The sequence below is a fragment of the Patagioenas fasciata genome, chromosome 3, assembly GCF_037038585.1.
Source record: "Patagioenas fasciata isolate bPatFas1 chromosome 3, bPatFas1.hap1, whole genome shotgun sequence".
NCBI classification, from domain to species: Eukaryota; Metazoa; Chordata; class Aves; order Columbiformes; family Columbidae; genus Patagioenas; species Patagioenas fasciata.
The window spans coordinates 126,153,450-126,171,461 of NC_092522.1; the positions used below are offsets into that span (position 1 = coordinate 126,153,450).

Below are 18,012 nucleotides of genomic sequence, written 5' to 3' on the forward strand. Positions count from 1 at the left end.
CCGCACCGGGCCCCGTACCGGGCCGGCGGCGGCAGCGCCACAGCCGGTCCCACCTGGGGCTGTGGGGCCGCCCCTCCCGCCGTCGCCCGCGCCCCGGAAGGACACGCGGGCGCTGGGAAGATGGCGGCAGCGGCGAGCAGCGCGGCGGCCCCGGTGTGCGTGCTGGTGCTTGGCATGGCCGGCTCCGGGAAAACCACCCTGGTGCAGGTGAGCGCGGCGGGGGGCGCTGCCGGTGTCCCCGCTGCCGATGTCCCCGCTGACGTGTCCCCGTGTCCCCGCAGCGCCTGGCGGCCCAGCTGCACGCGCAGCGCTGCCCCCCGTACGTCATCAACCTGGACCCGGCCGTGCGCGAGCTGCCGTTCCCCGCCAACATCGGTGAGTGCGGGCGGGCCCGATCCCGCCGGGACACGGCGTGACACCGGGCATTGGGAACACTGTGACACCGGGCACTGGGAACGCTGTGACACCGGGCACTGGGAACGCTGTGACACCGGGCACTGGGAACGCTGTGACACCGGGCATTGGGAACGCTGTAACACCGGGCATTGGGAACACTGTGACACCGGGCACTGGGAACACTCTGACACCGGGCACTGAACACACACGGCGTGACACCAGGCATTGGGAACACTGTGACACCAGGCACTGGGAACACTGTGACACCGGGCACTGAACACACACGGCGTGACACCGGGCATTGGGAACACTGTGACACCGGGCACTGAACACACACGGCGTGACACTGGGCATTGGGAACACTGTGACACCGGGCACTGAACACACACGGCGTGACACCGGGCACTGGGAACACCGTGACACCGGGCATTGGGAACACTGTGACACCGGGCACTGAACACACACGGCGTGACACCGGGCATTGGGAACACTGTGAGACCGGGCACTGAACACACACGGCATGACACCGGGCATTGGGAACACTGTGACACCGGGCATTGGGAACACTGTGACACCGGGCACTGAACACACACGGTATGACACCGGGCATTGGGAACACTGTGACACTGGGCATTGGGAACACTGTGACACCGGGCACTGAACACACACGGCGTGACACCGGGCATTGGGAACACTGTGACACCGGGCATTGGGAACACTGTGACACCGGGCACTGAACACACACGGTATGACACCGGGCATTGGGAACACTGTGAGACCGGGCACTGAACACACACGGCATGACACCGGGCATTGGGAACACTGTGACACCGGGCATTGGGAACGCTGTGACACCGGGCATTGGGAACACTGTGACACCGGGCACTGAACACACACGGTATGACACCGGGCATTGGGAACACTGTGAGACCGGGCACTGAACACACACGGCATGACACCGGGCATTGGGAACACTGTGACACCGGGCATTGGGAACACTGTGACACCGGGCACTGAACACACACGGCGTGACACCGGGCATTGGGAAGACTGTGACACCGAGCACTGAACACGCACGGCATGACACCGGGCATTGACCACACGGCCCATGTGACACCCATACATTAAACATACGGCCTGTGTGACACCCGGACATTGACCACACAGCCTGTGTGACACCTGTGCATCGAACACACATCCTTCCGGGAGTGCCTGTGTCCGTGTTCCACGGCACCGGCGGAGGGGTGGGTCTGTCACCCATTGGGCTGATCGCTGATGTCCTTTCAGAGCTTCCCGGTCCCAGCATAGGAATGACTTTAAGCGTTTGTTGTTTGCTTTTAAATGTAACTCTTTTCTCCTACCAGTCTGTAACAGGTGAAGTTATAGGACCAAAGACATTCTTCTGTTGCGTTTGTCCGTTGTTTTTCACAAGATCTGGTTCAATTTGATGCGTTTTGGTTCTTGTGGGTGTTTTCTTTGTCAGCAATGAACATATTGGCAGGTTCCCTCTGGTTCCCTGTATCCAGAACAATGGTGGCCATATCTGCTAGCAAATAACTTCCTCACAGAGCTTTAAAAGACATGAACTTTACAGAAAACACCTTAACAATAAAACAGACCTTATGTTATAGAATCATAGAATCATTTTGGTTGAAAAAGACCTTTAAGATCAAGTCCAACCATTAACCTCACACTGCCAAGGCCGCCACTGTTCTGTGTCCCTGCAAACCTCATGTCCGTCTGTCCAGCCCTCCAGGGATGGTGACTCCAGCACTGCCCTGGGCAGCCTGTTCCAATGCCCCACAGCCCTTTGGGGAGGAAATTGTTCCCAGATCCAACCCCAACCTCCCCTGGCGCAACTTGAGGCCGTTCCCCTTGTCCTGCGTTCCGCTCTTCCAAGGAGCTCACAGGTCGTTGGGTTTGTGAGCGTCCTGCCTCTTAGACTTTTCCAGGTTTGTCATCCTGCCTCTGCAGGGGGTAAACAAGCAGTGTGGGTACCCAGGTGGTTTTAGTGGTGTCAGGTAAATAATCAGAGTATCTGTTCCAGTGCTGGATCTCTAATAATACAGTCAGATACTGTTACCTTGTTAGCTGATGTTGATCAGCTGAGAAAAACATTCAGCTGAAGAAATTGCAGCTAAAATCCTAAACTGGCAGTGTTTCATGTGAATTACATCGGGTTTCGTATGTATGTTGAGCCCTTAGCAGATGGGTCGGGTTGATTTATTTGGGAGATTTTTCCTGTTGGTGCTGGATCTGTTACTGAGACAAAAGGAAGGAAAAAATAAGGGTGTTCACCTGTCAGCAAATTGATGAAGAGGTGTATTTTAAATGTATTGTCCTAAAACTATTTATACGTCTTCCTTTTCTAGATATCAGGGACACTGTGAATTACAAAGAAGTCATGAAGCAGTATCCTTTTTTGTGTAAATACCGCTCCGTGAAATCCCCGATTTGGTGGGAGCAGACTGTCGGTTCTGCAGACCGCGTGGAGGCGGCGGGAGGTGTTGGCATTGCAGCAATGCAGAATGCTGCGTGGAGGTTGGAAGGTTTCAACTATGTATTTCTTGCATGTGAGGTTAGAAATGTATGTTCTACAGGATTTGATACCCCTGAGGTCATTTTCTCCTGTGCTGAATGTGGTTCTGCCTATTAGTGTGTTCTTACAAACCATAGACCCTCTGCCCATGTTTTTTCCCTTGTTGTTCTTCTGAAGAGCTTGTATCTTCCTTGGTGGAAGCCAGCAACCTTCTCCTCATGTTTTAACAAATCAAATTTCATTTGTTATAAAAAAATACACAAATTCCTATTTGCCTGTAATGGGTGGAGAAAACTGTCTCCACATTGTTTGACTGTAAACAGAGCATGGTTGTCTTTCTGGATCTCAGACGCTGGACCGCTGGCTCTCGTTGCACAGCAGCTGGTGACAATGGGTCAGTAACATCACACCGAAACGGCTGCACTTGGGAGCGGTGCGGAGGCCCTTTGTCTTCTACCCAGTAGCTTGTGCAGACGGAGATCATGTACAGTGTTTGGATTTGACTTCTAAATTTTATGTTTTAGACAAGAATAGAGATGGTGGGAGACAGAGTTATTGATTTTGGCTGTTGGTTGATTTGGAGTTACCAGCGAAACATCCAAGTACAAGTTTCGGTTTGGTCCGTAGGTGCACTGTTTGCTTTGCTGTGTCTGTTAGCCATTGCTGGAGTTTGAGCACCTCATTCAATAGTGCTGAAGGAGGGTGTCTGGCCTCGTGCTTGGATATTGAGAGCAGGGCCCTGGGAGACAGTAGGTACTGATCAATCAGTGCTGGTTCTTATGTAGTTAAAATAAAACAAACATGATTAATATATAGATCTGTATAAGTGAAAAAGGATTTTGAAGTCTTTAAGGTGACACTTGAAGTATCTTGACAACATTAATTCCCATTATCATTTAAATTCTGCTGAAAAATTCATTATATTTTGAAGTATATATTCTTAAAATTAAGGGCATTCAGACCTTTGTTAAATTCTGAGTTATTTGCTGTGTTGTAAATCTCTTTGGAAAGACCAAGTTGGCTTTCCTGTGTACACATACCTATATTTTCTCTGTCCAGAACGGTTCTGCTCGAATGCCGTCAAGGGGAAGCCACGGCCTGGCCCCGCCCCCTTGGTCCGTCACACGTGTTCGGGCAGGACAGAGACCAGTGGTGCTGGTTACAGACTGTGTACGAGGGGCGTGTGTTGGTGTCCGTGCGCGTGGTACGTGTGCAGCTGTTACCAGAGTCAGAAAGGCCCTCCGGGGTCTGCTCATCCCCCGCTTTCCTGAACAGAGCATCCAGATACGGGCTGGGCCCCAACGGTGGCATAGTGACCTCTCTCAATCTCTTTGCCACACGATTCGATCAGGTACGTGGTTGTGCTGTGTGAATTCGATCAGGTACGTGGTTGCTCTGTGTGAATTCGATCAGGTACGTGGTTGCTCTGTGTGAATTCGATCAGGTACGTGGTTGTGCTGTGTGAATTCGATCAGGTACGTGGTTGTGCTGTGTGAATTCGATCAGGTACGTGGTTGTGCTGTGTGAATTCGATCAGGTACGTGGTTGTGCTGTGTGAATTCGATCAGGTACGTGGTTGTGCTGTGTGAATTCGATCAGGTACGTGGTTGCTCTGTGTGAATTCGATCAGGTACGTGGTTGCTCTGTGTGAATTCGATCAGGTACGTGGTTGTGCTGTGTGAATTCGATCAGGTACGTGGTTGTGCTGTGTGAATTCGATCAGGTACGTGGTTGTGCTGTGTGAATTCGATCAGGTACGTGGTTGCTCTGTGTGAATTCGATCAGGTACGTGGTTGTGCTGCGTGAATTCGATCAGGTACGTGGTTGCTCTGTGTGAATTCGATCAGGTACGTGGTTGTGCTGTGTGAATTCGATCAGGTATGTGGTTGTGCTGTGTGAATTCGATCAGGTACGTGGTTGCGCTGTGTGAATTCGATCAGGTACGTGGTTGTGCTGTGTGAATTCGATCAGGTATGTGGTTGCTCTGTGTGAATTCGATCAGGTACGTGGTTGTGCTGTGTGAATTCGATCAGGTACGTGGTTGCTCTGTGTGAATTCGATCAGGTACGTGGTTGTGCTGTGTGAATCCGATCAGGTACGTGGTTGTGCTGTGTGAATTCGATCAGGTACGTGGTTGCGCTGTGTGAATTCGATCAGGTACGTGGTTGTGCTGCGTGAATTCGATCAGGTACGTGGTTGCTCTGTGTGAATTCGATCAGGTACGTGGTTGTGCTGTGTGAATTCGATCAGGTACGTGGTTGTGCTGTGTGAATTCGATCAGGTACGTGGTTGTGCTGTGTGAATCCGATCAGGTACGTGGTTGTGCTGTGTGAATCCGATCAGGTACGTGGTTGTGCTGTGTGAATCCGATCAGGTACGTGGTTGTGCTGTGTGAATCCGATCAGGTACGTGGTTGTGCTGCGTGACTCCGCGGTACGAACGCCGCACCGGGACAGCGAGGTTTGTGCGTGCGGGGTCCCGAGAGCGCCGCGCTGGGGCAGCCTCGCGTCTGGAGGTACAGCGCTCTCCACACGCACCCATGGGTTCTACAGAGCAGCCAAGCGCGTTAACTTTCATGTGAGAGATTTCAGTTTTCAGCTTTTTTGAAAGTAAAACATTCTTTAGTCTTTGTACATAGCTGTTGTGTTGCACTATGTCCGCTATAAAATCTTTCGTTTGAATGATCTGGTTTTGAAGTAGGGAAAGGTGTTACGTTTTCCCAGGCTTTGGTAATTGGCTGCTCTCTGTAATTGTAACGCTAAACCAGTGCTGGGGCAAGAACTTAAGCAAGATCTTGAGATGGTGCACGATCTGGTAGTAAAAAGGTGGGAACACCTGTGTTTGTTACACCGTCTCTTCAGCCCGGTGCCAGAACAGAAAACCGGGGTTGTCGTTGCCCTGTGCAGTGTCTGAGCGTCTGTCACCCTCCCTTAGTCGGGCATTTTCACACATAGAAAAGTCGAGACTTTGATCATCTTTTGACACGTAGTCTGTTATGAAATGATTATGAAGTTTCCTGTTGTGGGCCTGAACACAAAACATACTCCTCCTTTTTCATCAGGTGATGAAGTTTATTGAAAAACGACAAAATGCATCCAAGTGAGTACATTCTACCTGCTTTTCTGAGATCAGCGGGGGCAGACCCCATGAAGTCCTAAAAAGGTTCTCTGCATGTTTTCCAGTTGTTTCTCAGCCTCAGTATAAATTTTGTGTGGAAAAGGGCAAAGAATTAGAACAGATAAACCAGACTTCTGATACATTGAAGAAATGTCTGCTGATTCCAGTTCTGCTTTGCTCGTCTTCCATTAGACTGTCATTGTTCCTCACACAATGTTCAGTAGGCAACAATTAATTCTTCTTATGAACGGTTTGCAGTACTAAGTGTCTGTCAGACTGATACCTTAGACTTCAATAGAATCTGAAGAAAGTAGGTGCATCTTGGTGACAGGATCCACACAGAAGTTTTCGGGCATGCCCGCAGATCTTGTCCCTGTTCGGGGGAAACTTCCCTGATCTGTAACGGAATAATCACGTGATCTGCTGTTACGTGCTTGTGGTAATTAATCCCTTCAGAACAGGACCTTGTGCTTAACTAATCTTCCCTCATTGTTTCTGAGGGGCTACTTCTTAACAGGTATGTTATCATTGACACACCAGGGCAGATTGAGGTGTTCACCTGGTCAGCGTCAGGAACCATCATAACTGAGGCCTTGGTGAGTGTTTTCTCCGTGACTTGGCAGTGGGGCTGCGGGAAAGAAGTGGCTGTGGAACAGCATGTACTGCTGATTAAAGTGTCTTTTACACTTTGTTTCCAGGCTTCCTCCTTCCCTTCGGTTGTGGTTTATGTGATGGACACCTCTCGCAGTACCAACCCTATCACCTTTATGTCCAACATGCTGTATGCCTGCAGGTAGGAAGAGCTGGAGACACAGTCCATCTGCTTGGATTGCCCTGTCTCTTTGAGATTTATTTTGGAGGGGAATCAGAGAATGGTTTGGGTTGGAAGGGACCTTTGAAGACCATCCAATCCAACCCCTTCCATGGGCAGGGACATTTTCAGTAGATTGGGGTGCTCAGAACCCCATCCAGGCCCCGTCCAGCCTGGCCTGGGATGTCTCCAGGGATGGTTCATCCACCCCCTCTCTGGCCAGCCTGGGCCAGGCTCTCACCACCCTCAGCACAAACAATTTCTGCATCATGTCCGGCCTGAATCTCCCTCCTTTAGTTTAAAACCATCACCCCTTGTCCTGTCACAACAGGCCCTGCTCAAAAGTCTGTCCCCATCTTTCTAATGGGCCCCTTTTAAGCACTGAAAGGCCGCACTCAGGTCTCCCCGGAGCTTCTCTTCTCCAGCTGAACCCCCCAGCTCTCTCACCTGTCCTCCCAGCAGAGCTGTTCCAGCCTCGGGTCATTCCTGGGGCTCCTCTGGCCCCTCTGCAGGAGCTCCATGTGTGTCCTGTGCTGAGGACCCAGAGCTGGACCAGCACTGCAAGGGGGTCTCACCAGAACGGGGCAGAGGGGCAGGATCCCCCAAACCTGCTGCTCACGGGGCTGGGGACGCAGCCCAGGACACGGGTGGGTTCTGGGCCATGAATTCACATGGCTGCCTCATAGCCATGTAATCTGCTGATTTGTTATTCTTTATCTTGGTGCTTTTCCTGTTGGATAAGCAAAATAATTTCAGTGCCAGTAGACGTTTGAAAGCCATTGGGTCAGACTCCCACTGACAACATCACACAGTCCTGAGACTCCGGTGTGGTGAGGGCTGGTTACATCAGATCTAATGCACTGCCTGTTGCTTATAAAATCATTTATCTGAGGTGTATCAAGATAGTGTTGTTTAAGCTCCTGCTTGTAAACACATGTTTTATTCTGGTGGGTTTTTTTGTTTGTTTGATTTGGGTTTTTTTAATATTATTGATACTTTCCATGATCCTTCAAGATTTGTTTGGAGCTCAGCACAGCATGGAGTTCTTTTCTATGTGTTCCTCCTCATGCATGGATTTATCTGTTTGGTTTCATGTTAACCAGGGACTAAATACTTATGTAAAGATAACATACCTAGAGCTGTCGTAATTCATGGTAAATGTTGGTCGGTTTTCAACTGGTTTTCAAATAGGTTTCAAAAACCTGTCAGTCCTGGTCAAAGGCAAAAGCTGTATCACCGTGATAGGCAGTTCTGCTTTGTAGATGTTCTGAGTTATTAGAATTCATTACTCAGTTCACAAAAAATATCTCAGAACCTAAGGTTTGAGTTAAAATAATTATAAAATGCAAAAAGAGTTGAAACTGGGATCTGAGAGTCCTAGAAAACAGTTATCAAAATCAACTGGCTGTCTAGAAAGGTATTTTACATCCTGCAGATGTGCCCTTGCATCTGGGGGCGTACTTTGTTCAAGCTAGATCTGGGTGAAAGTCACATTCTAACTGACGTGGAGGAAAATCATCCCTTGAAGTCAAATATATTCAGTCTTGCATAAGTCTTGTCTGCCTTATGCTTAACTTGTTTTCTATTCTAGTGAGATTTAAAATAATGTGTGATTTTTGGTGTCTTTTGTTTGTTCTCCCCTCAGTATCCTGTACAAGACAAAGCTGCCTTTCATTGTTGCCATGAACAAGGTGAGTGGAAGCGCGGTTTCTGCGTCCTGCTGAGCGCTGCTTTGTTCAGTTTGCTTTGCTGTAGCGTCTTTGTCCTACTGCAAATGTGGATTTTCTAGGAAAGAGGGGTGGGAGGGAGCTGCAGGCTGAAACTGAACCTGAAACGGGTCTTCAATCTCATACAAATGCACAAGAAGAGTCGGGGTGGGCAGTTACACCCGAACTGTCCAGTTACAGGTAATACTGACAGGCTGAAAAGTAGTTTGCACCGTAACCCTAGGCTGTAGGGAAACTTAACGTTGTAGCGAAAGGGTGAGTTCACCACCGAATCTGCTCTTGCAGTCTCCTGTAATCAGTCCTCATTAATTACTTGTGCTCGGCAGCGGGCTGAGCGGGACTGTGTGACCCTGCCTGTTGTGAGGAGGAAGTCACACGTACTGCGGCAGCACAAACTGCACAAAAGGTTACGCTCAGACCGGGGCTGAATGTTTTGAATCCACGTTTTGAAACTAAGTTTAAAATGGAAAGTTTTTATTTGTCCACTGAACAGCCTGTCTAAGAATTAGTTCTTACTTCTAAGAAGTCTCTCTTATCCTTCCAGACCGACATCATTGACCACAGTTTTGCAGTAGAATGGATGCAGGACTTTGAGACTTTTCAGGATGCGCTGAATCAAGAGACGTCTTATGTCAGCAACCTGACTCGTTCTATGAGCTTAGTGTTGGATGAGTTTTACAGTTCGCTGAAGGTAAGGATCTTTTTTTCCTACCTCTCATAAAATCCTGCAGAAGAGAAAGCTGGAGGACAATATTATGATTTGTGTAAATACTTGATGGTGGGAATCACTGGAGAGGGTCCAGAGGTGGCTACAAAGATGCTGAGGGGTCTGCAGCATCTTTGTGATGAGGAGACTGGGAGAGCTGGGGCTGCTGAGTGGAGAAGAGAAGCTGAGAGGGATGTGATCAATGATCAGTAGCTCAGGGGGGGTGTCAGAGGATGGAGCAGACTCTGTTCAGTGGTGCCCAGCGCCAGGGTGAGGGGCAGCGGGCACAGACTGAAACACAGGAGGCTCCATGTGAACATGAGCAGAAACTTCTTTGCTGGGAGGTGCCAGAGCCTGGCCCAGGCTGCCCAGAGCGGGTGTGGAGTCTCCTTCTCTGAGACATTCAAACCCCTGGGATCCTGCGTGATCTGCCCTGTGACCCCGCGTGATCTGCCCTGTGACCCCATGTGATCTGCTCTGTGACCCCGCGTGATCTGCTCTGTGACCCCGCGTGATCTGCTCTGTGACCCCACGTGATCTGCTCTGTGACCCCGTGTGATCTGCCCTTTGACCCCGTGTGATCTGCCCTGTGACCCCGTGTGATCTGCCCTGTGACCCCATGTGATCTGCCCTGTGACCCCGTGTGATCTGCCCTGTGGCCCTGTGTGATCTGCCCTGTGGCCCTGTGTGAGCAGGTGGGGCTGAGGATCTGCAGAGAGCCCAACCCAGCCAGGCTGGGGCTGCGCAGTGAGGAAGGCAGAGACACACACGCTCTTTTCAATGGTGCCAGGTGAAAGGACAAGAGGCAATGGACACAAAGTGAAATACAGGAAACTGGTTTAGACAGAAGAGGGAAAAAGAATTACTGTAATTTGACTGATTGAGCACTGGAACAGATGGTCCAGAGAAACTGTGAAGTTTCCATCCTTGGAGATGCTCAAAACATGTTCCAGCAACATCTTGAGCCACCTGTTCTAGTTAGTCCTGGTTTTTGAGCAGGAGAAGTTGCACTAGATGATCTCCAGAGGCATCTTCCAAGCTCAGCCGTTCTGTCCTCTGTAAAAGGGCTTTGTGCTGCCCCTTCGAACTGGAATCTGTTGGTGGGCCCTGCATTGGGTGAGAATTTGCCGCTTTGAACATAAAGTAACTTTTGTGGCAGCCTGAATCATATCAAACTGCATTTAACTCATCTTCAGAGAAAGCTAAGATGGGCTGGTAAGAGGTAATGGGCTGTGTTGTGGTGTTTCCCATCTGAGACAATTTCCCTGGTTCTGAAAATGTCAAGTACAGCTGGACAATTCACTCTGTAGGAAGAGGGGAAAGAACCTGAAAAGCAAACAAACAAAATGCTGTATATTTGCTGACACAGGAAAAGTGGGGTTTCCACTTACCGGGTTTTGAGAGGACAAATCATTCAGTTTCTCTGAGAACACTGTGCACTGGGGGGTGCTCGTGATCCCGCAGTCTGTGCTAAAAAGGTTTCACTGAGTGTGTCTTTCATGAGATTTTACTTAAGAAAAAGCAAACAAATGGCTTTATGGATACTACAAGAAAGGCAATGAAAATGAATAAGTGATTCCATTCATACAGATAATGATAATTTAGCCAAAACAACAATACTGTAAGTGCCCTGTGTGGAACAACATACAGTATTTTGAAGCCGACTGTTGTGGTGCCTGGTCCTTATTTGCCAATCAGCTGTTAGAACAGCAGAGTGCAGAGGACTATAGAGGAGAAGGCAGCTTGTACTGGAATGCAAAGAAGTGTAAATATTAACTTATATATGCACAGTGCCTAGACCAATGCTTAACATCCTTTGGAGTGCCTGACTGTTTGCTGTGCTACTGATGAAATGCAGGCCCGTGTTGGAAAAGTCTGACGTCCAAAGGCGAGGAGTTAAGACTGTGCCGCTTATGACAAAGAGGGAGAATTTTCATTAAGGGATGTAAGATTCTTAAGGGTCACCAAGTACTGGCTAGTATAGCCTTCATTAGAGGTATGTTTTGATAATTGGTCTAATAAAAGCAGAGCAGGTGGCCAGAAGTGTAGTGACAGGTGTGCGTTTGGGATGTATTGCACAGTAACCGATGGAGTTCTCCACCTCTTGCTGTGCCGGAGCTGGATTTGGGTGCCCTTTGAGATGTGCTTCAGCAAAGCTCAGAACTGCCGAGGCTGCAGGTCGGTTCTGGTGGTCTGCTGTGCTCTGGTTCTAGCGCACGGATATTGCAGCAGTCCTACCGACCGCTTACAGCACCGGGTCAGAATGGGAGCTTGGGTTACTAACAACAACCAAGTAAACAGAGAAGGACTTGACCTTCCTGTTGAATTGCCCCATCTTGTTCATTATGTTTAGACATTGTCTTAACTCTGCTTTTTGTGGGATATTGAGATTGGGGGTACCAGGATGGTGCAGTCAGCTGTTCTATTTGTCTGTTTTTAACTGGAGTTCCTCCCTCATGGTAACACTTGTAAAACAGGAAAACCAGGCTCCGCAGAAGGGAACGAAAACCAAAGCAAATCAAACAGTAACCCAGACTGACAAACACCAAACCAAACAAACCAGAGGCAGCAACATTAACAGCAAGCAGGGAAACAGGTTGACAGTAGGAGTGACAGAAGCAGGAGTGTTACTGCACACCCGTACACACTGTGGTGGTTAAATGGGTGTCGTTAGATCCCCCTGGTGTTTTCAGTTTAGTTTTTGGTTTGTTTTATTTCTTTTAAAGATACTGCTTAGCTCTTATCGTCCATCAGTTACCTAAATCTTGGCTCAGCTGCTCTTCAGTGCTGGCGTGGTTCTCTTTTCTAGGTGGTTGGTGTTTCGGCTGTGCTCGGCACGGGACTGGATGACTTCTTTGTTCAGCTTTCTAAAGCTGCAGATGAGTACGAGAGGTAAGGCCGTGACCGTCAGCCCCTGAAGTTACCCATTCACTCCTTCCATTGGAAGGGCTGTTCAAGGCAGCCCAGGGCGCTGGTAACTTCAGTGCAAGAGGCACCACAACAGGCAGCAAAGGGAGAGTTCAGTGGTGATTTTTGTGCTAACTGTTCAGTGAAGGAGTAAAAACCGTCTGTGCCAGCAGATCTGTGATTCCGTACAATGACCGAGGGCGAGCTGTCCTCGGGAAGCTCACTGGTCGCTGGCAGACCGAACAGGTGGGCAAGTGGAAATCCAATAATCCTCTGAGAATTCGCTCCTTGCTGGATTCCTCCCCATGAAACGCTGCCAGGATGCTCTGTAACACTAGAGAGCAAACACAGTAACTTGGGTTACTTGGAAATACCTAAACCAGACCATAGACTGTTGTTGGGGGAAAATATATCATGCTGGACTGGACAGCTGGAGAGAGTGTGCCCTGGCTTCATGCTCCCAGGTCTAACTAGTCTGGCCTAGTCTTGCCCCAGGTTTGTGTGCTGCCTGCTCTGCTGACATACAGACAGACCCGTTCTTTCCCTTATCCCTCTGTTTTCCTGACTTGTTCCTCCACAAATCTCTAAGTCCCTCCCTTTTCCCACCTTTGGTTCCTCCCCTAAACATCCCACAATAAATTCTGTGCTATCCCCAAGTGCTCTTTCTCTGCCCCCGGGCAGCCCCCGCTCACCGGGTGACGCCGGGAGCTCCGCTGGGTCATGGTGATGGTGTCACCACGGTGATGGTGTCACACCAAGGCCACGGGAGGGTGGTTCTGGGACAGCCCCGGGGGCTGGGATGGGGGTCATTCCTCCAACTCCTCCAGCTGGGTTCCTGCCAGCCCCTGTGCCTCCGTGTCCCCTGGGCTCACTGAGGTGGCTCTGCCCCAGTTTGGCGGCTCTGCCCCAGTTTGGTGGCTCTGCCCCAGTTTGATGGCTCTGTCCCGTTTTGGTGGCTCTATCCTGGTTTGGTGGCTCTGCCCTGGTGGCTCTGTCCCGTTTTGGTGGCTCTTCCCTGGTTTGATGTCTCTCCTGGATGGGCCCGGGGGTATTTGGGCAGGGTGTCATTTGTGCTGTCCCCGCTCCCTCCCGTTGTCTCTGTGCTCTTTGGAGGGGCTGAGGAGTTTCACCACGTAACCAACAGCTGCTCTGGGATCCACGGCCTGTGTAACAAACCCTCGTTAGCGGTTTCACGTCAGCCGTGTGCGTGCAGCCCAGACAGGCGGTCGTGTCCTGGGGGAGGCGATTGTCCCTTTCTGCTCTGCGCTGTGGGACCCGTCTGGGTCTCTGTGTCCAGCCCTGCCCGTGGCAGAGGACACAGAGCTGTTAGAGCCGGTCCAGGGGCCACGATGGCAGTTGGGACTGGAGCACCGTGAAGAGCCTGAGAGCCCCAGCCTGCAGGAGGAAGGGCTCCATAGACCTCACTGTGGCCTTTCAGCATGTGGAGGGGATGTAAGAGAGACAGAGTGAGGCGTTTTATGCAGGTGTGTAGTGGTGGGACACAGGCCAGCAGGTTTAAACCGCAAAAGGGTAGATTTAGATGGGACTTAAGACATTTTGTATGGTGAGGGTGGGGAGACACTGGAGCAGGTTGCCCAAAGAAGTTGTGGACTCCCCATCACTGTCAGTGTTCAAGGTCAAGTTGGATGGCGCTTTGAGCAACCTGATCTAGTGAAGATGTCCCTGCCCGTGGCAATGGAGGTTGGACCAGGTGATACCTGAAGGTTCCTTCCAACCCAAACTGTCCATGATTCTATAGGGCATGCACATCTACTTCATCCTTCCTTCATTAAAGAAATGTCCAAGGTCCCGTCGTGGTGCTTTGGTTGGGAAGCCCGAGAGCTCCTTTCTGAGTTGCCTTTGAACTCTCGGGAGGCGCGAGCACCGGCAGAGGAGGCCGTGTCTGTGGTTCCAGGAGGTGACAGATGGGCTAACAGGGACATGGCCACCTCAGCCAGGCTGCTTTGATTTCTTATCCAACAAGGTGGTGTGAGAAAGGTTCCCTATTTTAACCGAGTATGTTCACTTATTTTTCATCCAAATCTGTATAAAAAAGTACTGTTAGCCTTTCTGAAACGTCTCTCAAACGTGAAAGCCTGGAGGAAACTTGGGGGAGGGAGGGTGTCCAGAAACAAGCCCCCAAATGATCCATACTTATTATAAATGGTGTATTAATTCAGAGTGGGTGCACTGTCTGTGTCTTTTCAGAGAGTACCGTCCAGAATATGAGCGCCTGAGAAAAACACTGGTAAGTACTTTTAACCCTTGTATACCCGGGCAGTGTGTCTTGGGGTCACTTTGATGCACATAATTGCCTCTGTGTTGAGAGGGCCTAACATTTCATTTGCTGATCTCACTCCATGTGGAAAACTCCTGTCCTGAAGCTCACTGTGTGTCGCTTTTTCCTGGAGAGCTGTTTTGTAAAACAGATGTTGCTCAGTGTTCTAGTGCTAATAATTTACTTGGGCAAATTGTGAGAAAGTGATGGGGAAAGACTTTTATATCTTCCATTCTGAAGGACAGAAACTTTTTCAAACATAACTTTCCCAAGTGATTTGCTGAGAATATCCCTGTATCTGTCCGCACCAGTTAAGTGACTTGGACAATTAATGACTGGGACTGAATTACGGTACCAGAGTCAGTTGCTCTGCTCACTTGGAGCTCTGGCTGCCCAAGGACAGTCTCTGCAAGCACAGCTTCAGTTTGGCTTCCTGGTACTCCTGGGAATGTCTGGACGTCCATCAGGCTTTCCACATTTCTCCAAAAGTTCAGCGTACCCTCAGCTGTAACGTCAGGCCTTGCTGATCTGGCTCTGCTGGGGGACAGAACTGGTGAGGTTACTCTTCGCCTGCGTTTCACGCGTGCTCAGGACCCACATGTAACTGTACCTGCAGGAGAAGGCTCAGAACAAACAGAAGAGGGAGCAGCTGGAGCACCTGTGGAAGGACATGGGCAGCGTGTGCGTGCAGGGGAACACACTTGCAGGTACCTTACCGAGCAGATTAAATTGTGCAGAAGTTGTTTGAAGCGCCCGCCTGGGGCAGTCACATAGTGCTTGCTTTTCTGTCTTCACAGCAAAGGCGTGAAAGCAGCTTTGTGCCGGTTCCTGTAGGACGGGTCAGACGCAGCTCCTCTGTGTCAGGCACAGGCACCTTGCTGTGTGCACAGAGCAGTGGGTAGACTAGAAGTAATGAAACGCTTTAGAAACAGTCAGAACAGGAGGAAGCTCTGCTGTTGGTTGAACTGTCGCCTTATATGAGGTTGAGTACAGCTGATGCAGACCGTCCTGTATCTTTGGACTCCAGAGCAGCTTTCTGTCCCTTAGGTTCCAATTGCTGTGTTGATGTGCAAGTAGGAATTGTGAGGGCCTGAGCCACCTTCTTGTTCACTGCTGGTCTGTGCATAACTGTTTCTGTTCCCTTCTAGGGTCTGATGATGCTTCTGCAATGGGACCCTCTGAGCTGATCCTAACGCGAGGAACTCTTGATGAAGAAGAGGAGAGGGAGAGTGATACTGATGACATTGACCATGAAGGTAAGGGAATGAGGGACCTGATCTGGTCTAAAAGCTGCCTGACTGCTCAGGAAATACGCTCTGTAGTTCATTAACTGAATTGACTGTAAAGAATGCCTAGAAAACCAGTGAACATCTGGTCACCTCAGTAGAGGTGTCAGAATCTATAGCAGAAGCGCAGCTGCAATGCTTAGTCCAGCGATATCACCCTCTAACCTCTGTGAAAATTCAACTGTAAATTTTCTGTTCAAGTAATTATTTTTAATAGGTGTATGAGATGCATAAACCAGACAACCCGTTACGCTTGGAGCGTGCAGGGGCCCCTGAGCCTGATCAATGCACGATATGTTTTGTAATCTTTTGGCCTGGTGGTTTCTACTCCTGTCTCTCCTCCCTTCCCTGTGGCTCCAGTCCTGGAGCAATCTTCTAAGTTCTTACAGTGTGGCTTTTATATAGCTCGCAGACTTAATCTTCATTCTTTCCCTGTTCTGTTGATTTTTAGGTTATTTCTTTGCCTTGTAATGAAGATGAAATAGACTCTGTGTTGCTCTGACTAGCCTGACTGTAGCTCTGTTCAGTAACACAAGCAGAACAAGTGCTGAAATAGTGCTGAACTGTTGCTTTTTTCCTACCAGTTACCGAGGAGAGTCATGAAGAACCAGCCTTCAAGAACTTTATGCAAGAGACGCGGATGAAATACCAGAGAAGCAGCAATCCAAATTAATGAGATACTCAGAAACAGAGGGTTTGGAGTCCCTCGTAATGGAGTTAAAAGTAATGGAGCAGCATAAAGCAACTCGCCTGGCACCATGCATGAAGCCTTCTACCTGTGAACAGCTGCTCCTCTGATACATTGATATCTTCCTGCAGTAGCTGTCGGTGATGTGAGTTACAGGTCTTTTATCCTACTGACTGCTCCACTGGCCATCTGCCACCAACTTCCTGCAGCTGACGGAGCCCGGCAGCACTTTGTTCTGCTCCAGGTTCTTTGGACGTGCCTGTTGGGAGCTGAGTTTTGAGCTCTGACAGCGGCGGCATCTCCAGCCCTTACTGGTCTCCACGGTGCGTTTGTTCCCCTGTGCAGACAGGACACAGTGAAATCCGCGCTGTGCGAAGCTCCCTCTATCTGGTGTTTGTCGTGGTTGTAATTAAATATATTTTGTGTACTAACAAATGTGTGATGGTTAGTAGCAGGAGGTTTAATTTCACTGTTCTAATGTGAAACTTTTCTGTGCTTATAGCTCACCCATATGGATACACAGCAAATGCATCCTGATTACATTACATATACACAGTACAGGTGCCTCCTAGGAAAATCCTGAGTGAAGAAAGTTCCCAGGAGATTAAGTAATAAAAAGAACATGGCTTGATTCAGCTGGGAAGGGAGGTCTGCATGGCTGTGTACTGGCTGCGTGTATCTGTAGGTAACGTAAACCAAAGCTGTTTCTGTGGGTGAGTGCTCACCGTAACCCACCCCAGCAGTGCCCCGTGTCCTGAGAACCTCATCTGCTGTCCAGCCCTCCAGGGATGGTGACTCCAGCACTGCCCTGGGCAGCCTGTTCCAATGCCCCACAGCCCTTTGGGGAAGAAATTGTTCCTAAATCCAACCCCAAACTCCCCTGGCGCAACTTGAGGCCGTTTCCTCTCATCCCGTTGCTTGTTCCTTGGAATAAGGGACCAACACCTTCCATACTCCAACCTCCTTCCAGGTAAATAATGCAGACAAGGACTTGGAGGTTGACTAATACTTGTTTTCCTGGTAGGAACCACAGGCACAGATGTTCACTTGCTTTTTACCATCCTGAACTCGGAATCTTTGTTTTCTTTCCCCCAAACAATGAGGTGACCTCACTAGAGATCTCAGTGGGAATCTGGCAGCAGACTCCACCAGCACAGGTTCTGTAGCTTTGTGGAAAAACAGTTTCTGTGGATTTTACAAGTACAGCTGGCAGGGAAGGGGAATGGACGAGCAGCGGTTACCTGCCAGCTCTGATGTGATCACTGCTTTATTCACGTAGAACTTTCCAAGAGTATGACAATTGCAAATTTAGATAAACTAGACTGATCCTAGAAACAAGTATAATGAGAAGCAAAGCTGAAACAAAGACTCCATAGGATGCCAGTAAGGTTAATCGGAGAATCATACAATGGTTTGTGTGGGAGGACCTTCCCAGCCCCCCAGTGCCCCCCCTGCCATGACAGGGACATCTTCACCAGCTCAGGGTGCTCAGAGCCCCGTCCAGCCTGGCCTGGGATGTCTCCAGGGATGGTTCAGCCACCACCTCTCTGCCCAACC

General features: G+C 49.6%; 1 protein-coding gene across 1 annotated transcript; it reads left to right on the forward strand.

Moving 5' to 3' along the window:
• The first annotated feature begins 31 nt into the window (after positions 1-31).
• Positions 32-16,890, forward strand: GPN1 (GPN-loop GTPase 1). The gene is made up of 14 exons (XM_065833574.2): positions 32-207; positions 282-375; positions 2,769-2,808; positions 4,220-4,286; positions 5,997-6,034; positions 6,570-6,648; positions 6,751-6,845; positions 8,509-8,554; positions 9,135-9,281; positions 12,106-12,188; positions 14,412-14,451; positions 15,098-15,188; positions 15,630-15,737; positions 16,352-16,890. The coding sequence occupies exons 1-14, from the start codon at positions 121-123 to the stop codon at positions 16,438-16,440; spliced, it is 1,104 nt and encodes a 367-aa protein (XP_065689646.2). The 5' UTR covers positions 32-120; the 3' UTR covers positions 16,441-16,890.
• The last annotated feature ends 1,122 nt before the right edge of the window (positions 16,891-18,012 follow it).

Coding starts and splice junctions, on each gene's coding strand:
- GPN1 (XM_065833574.2), top strand. CDS start 121: ATGGCGGCAGCGGCGAGCAGCGCGGCGGCCCCGGTGTGCGTGCTGGTG. Junction 376..2,768: donor GCCGTTCCCCGCCAACATCG/GTGAGTGCGGGC, acceptor TTCCTTTTCTAG/ATATCAGGGACACTGTGAAT. Junction 12,189..14,411: donor GCTGCAGATGAGTACGAGAG/GTAAGGCCGTGA, acceptor GTGTCTTTTCAG/AGAGTACCGTCCAGAATATG.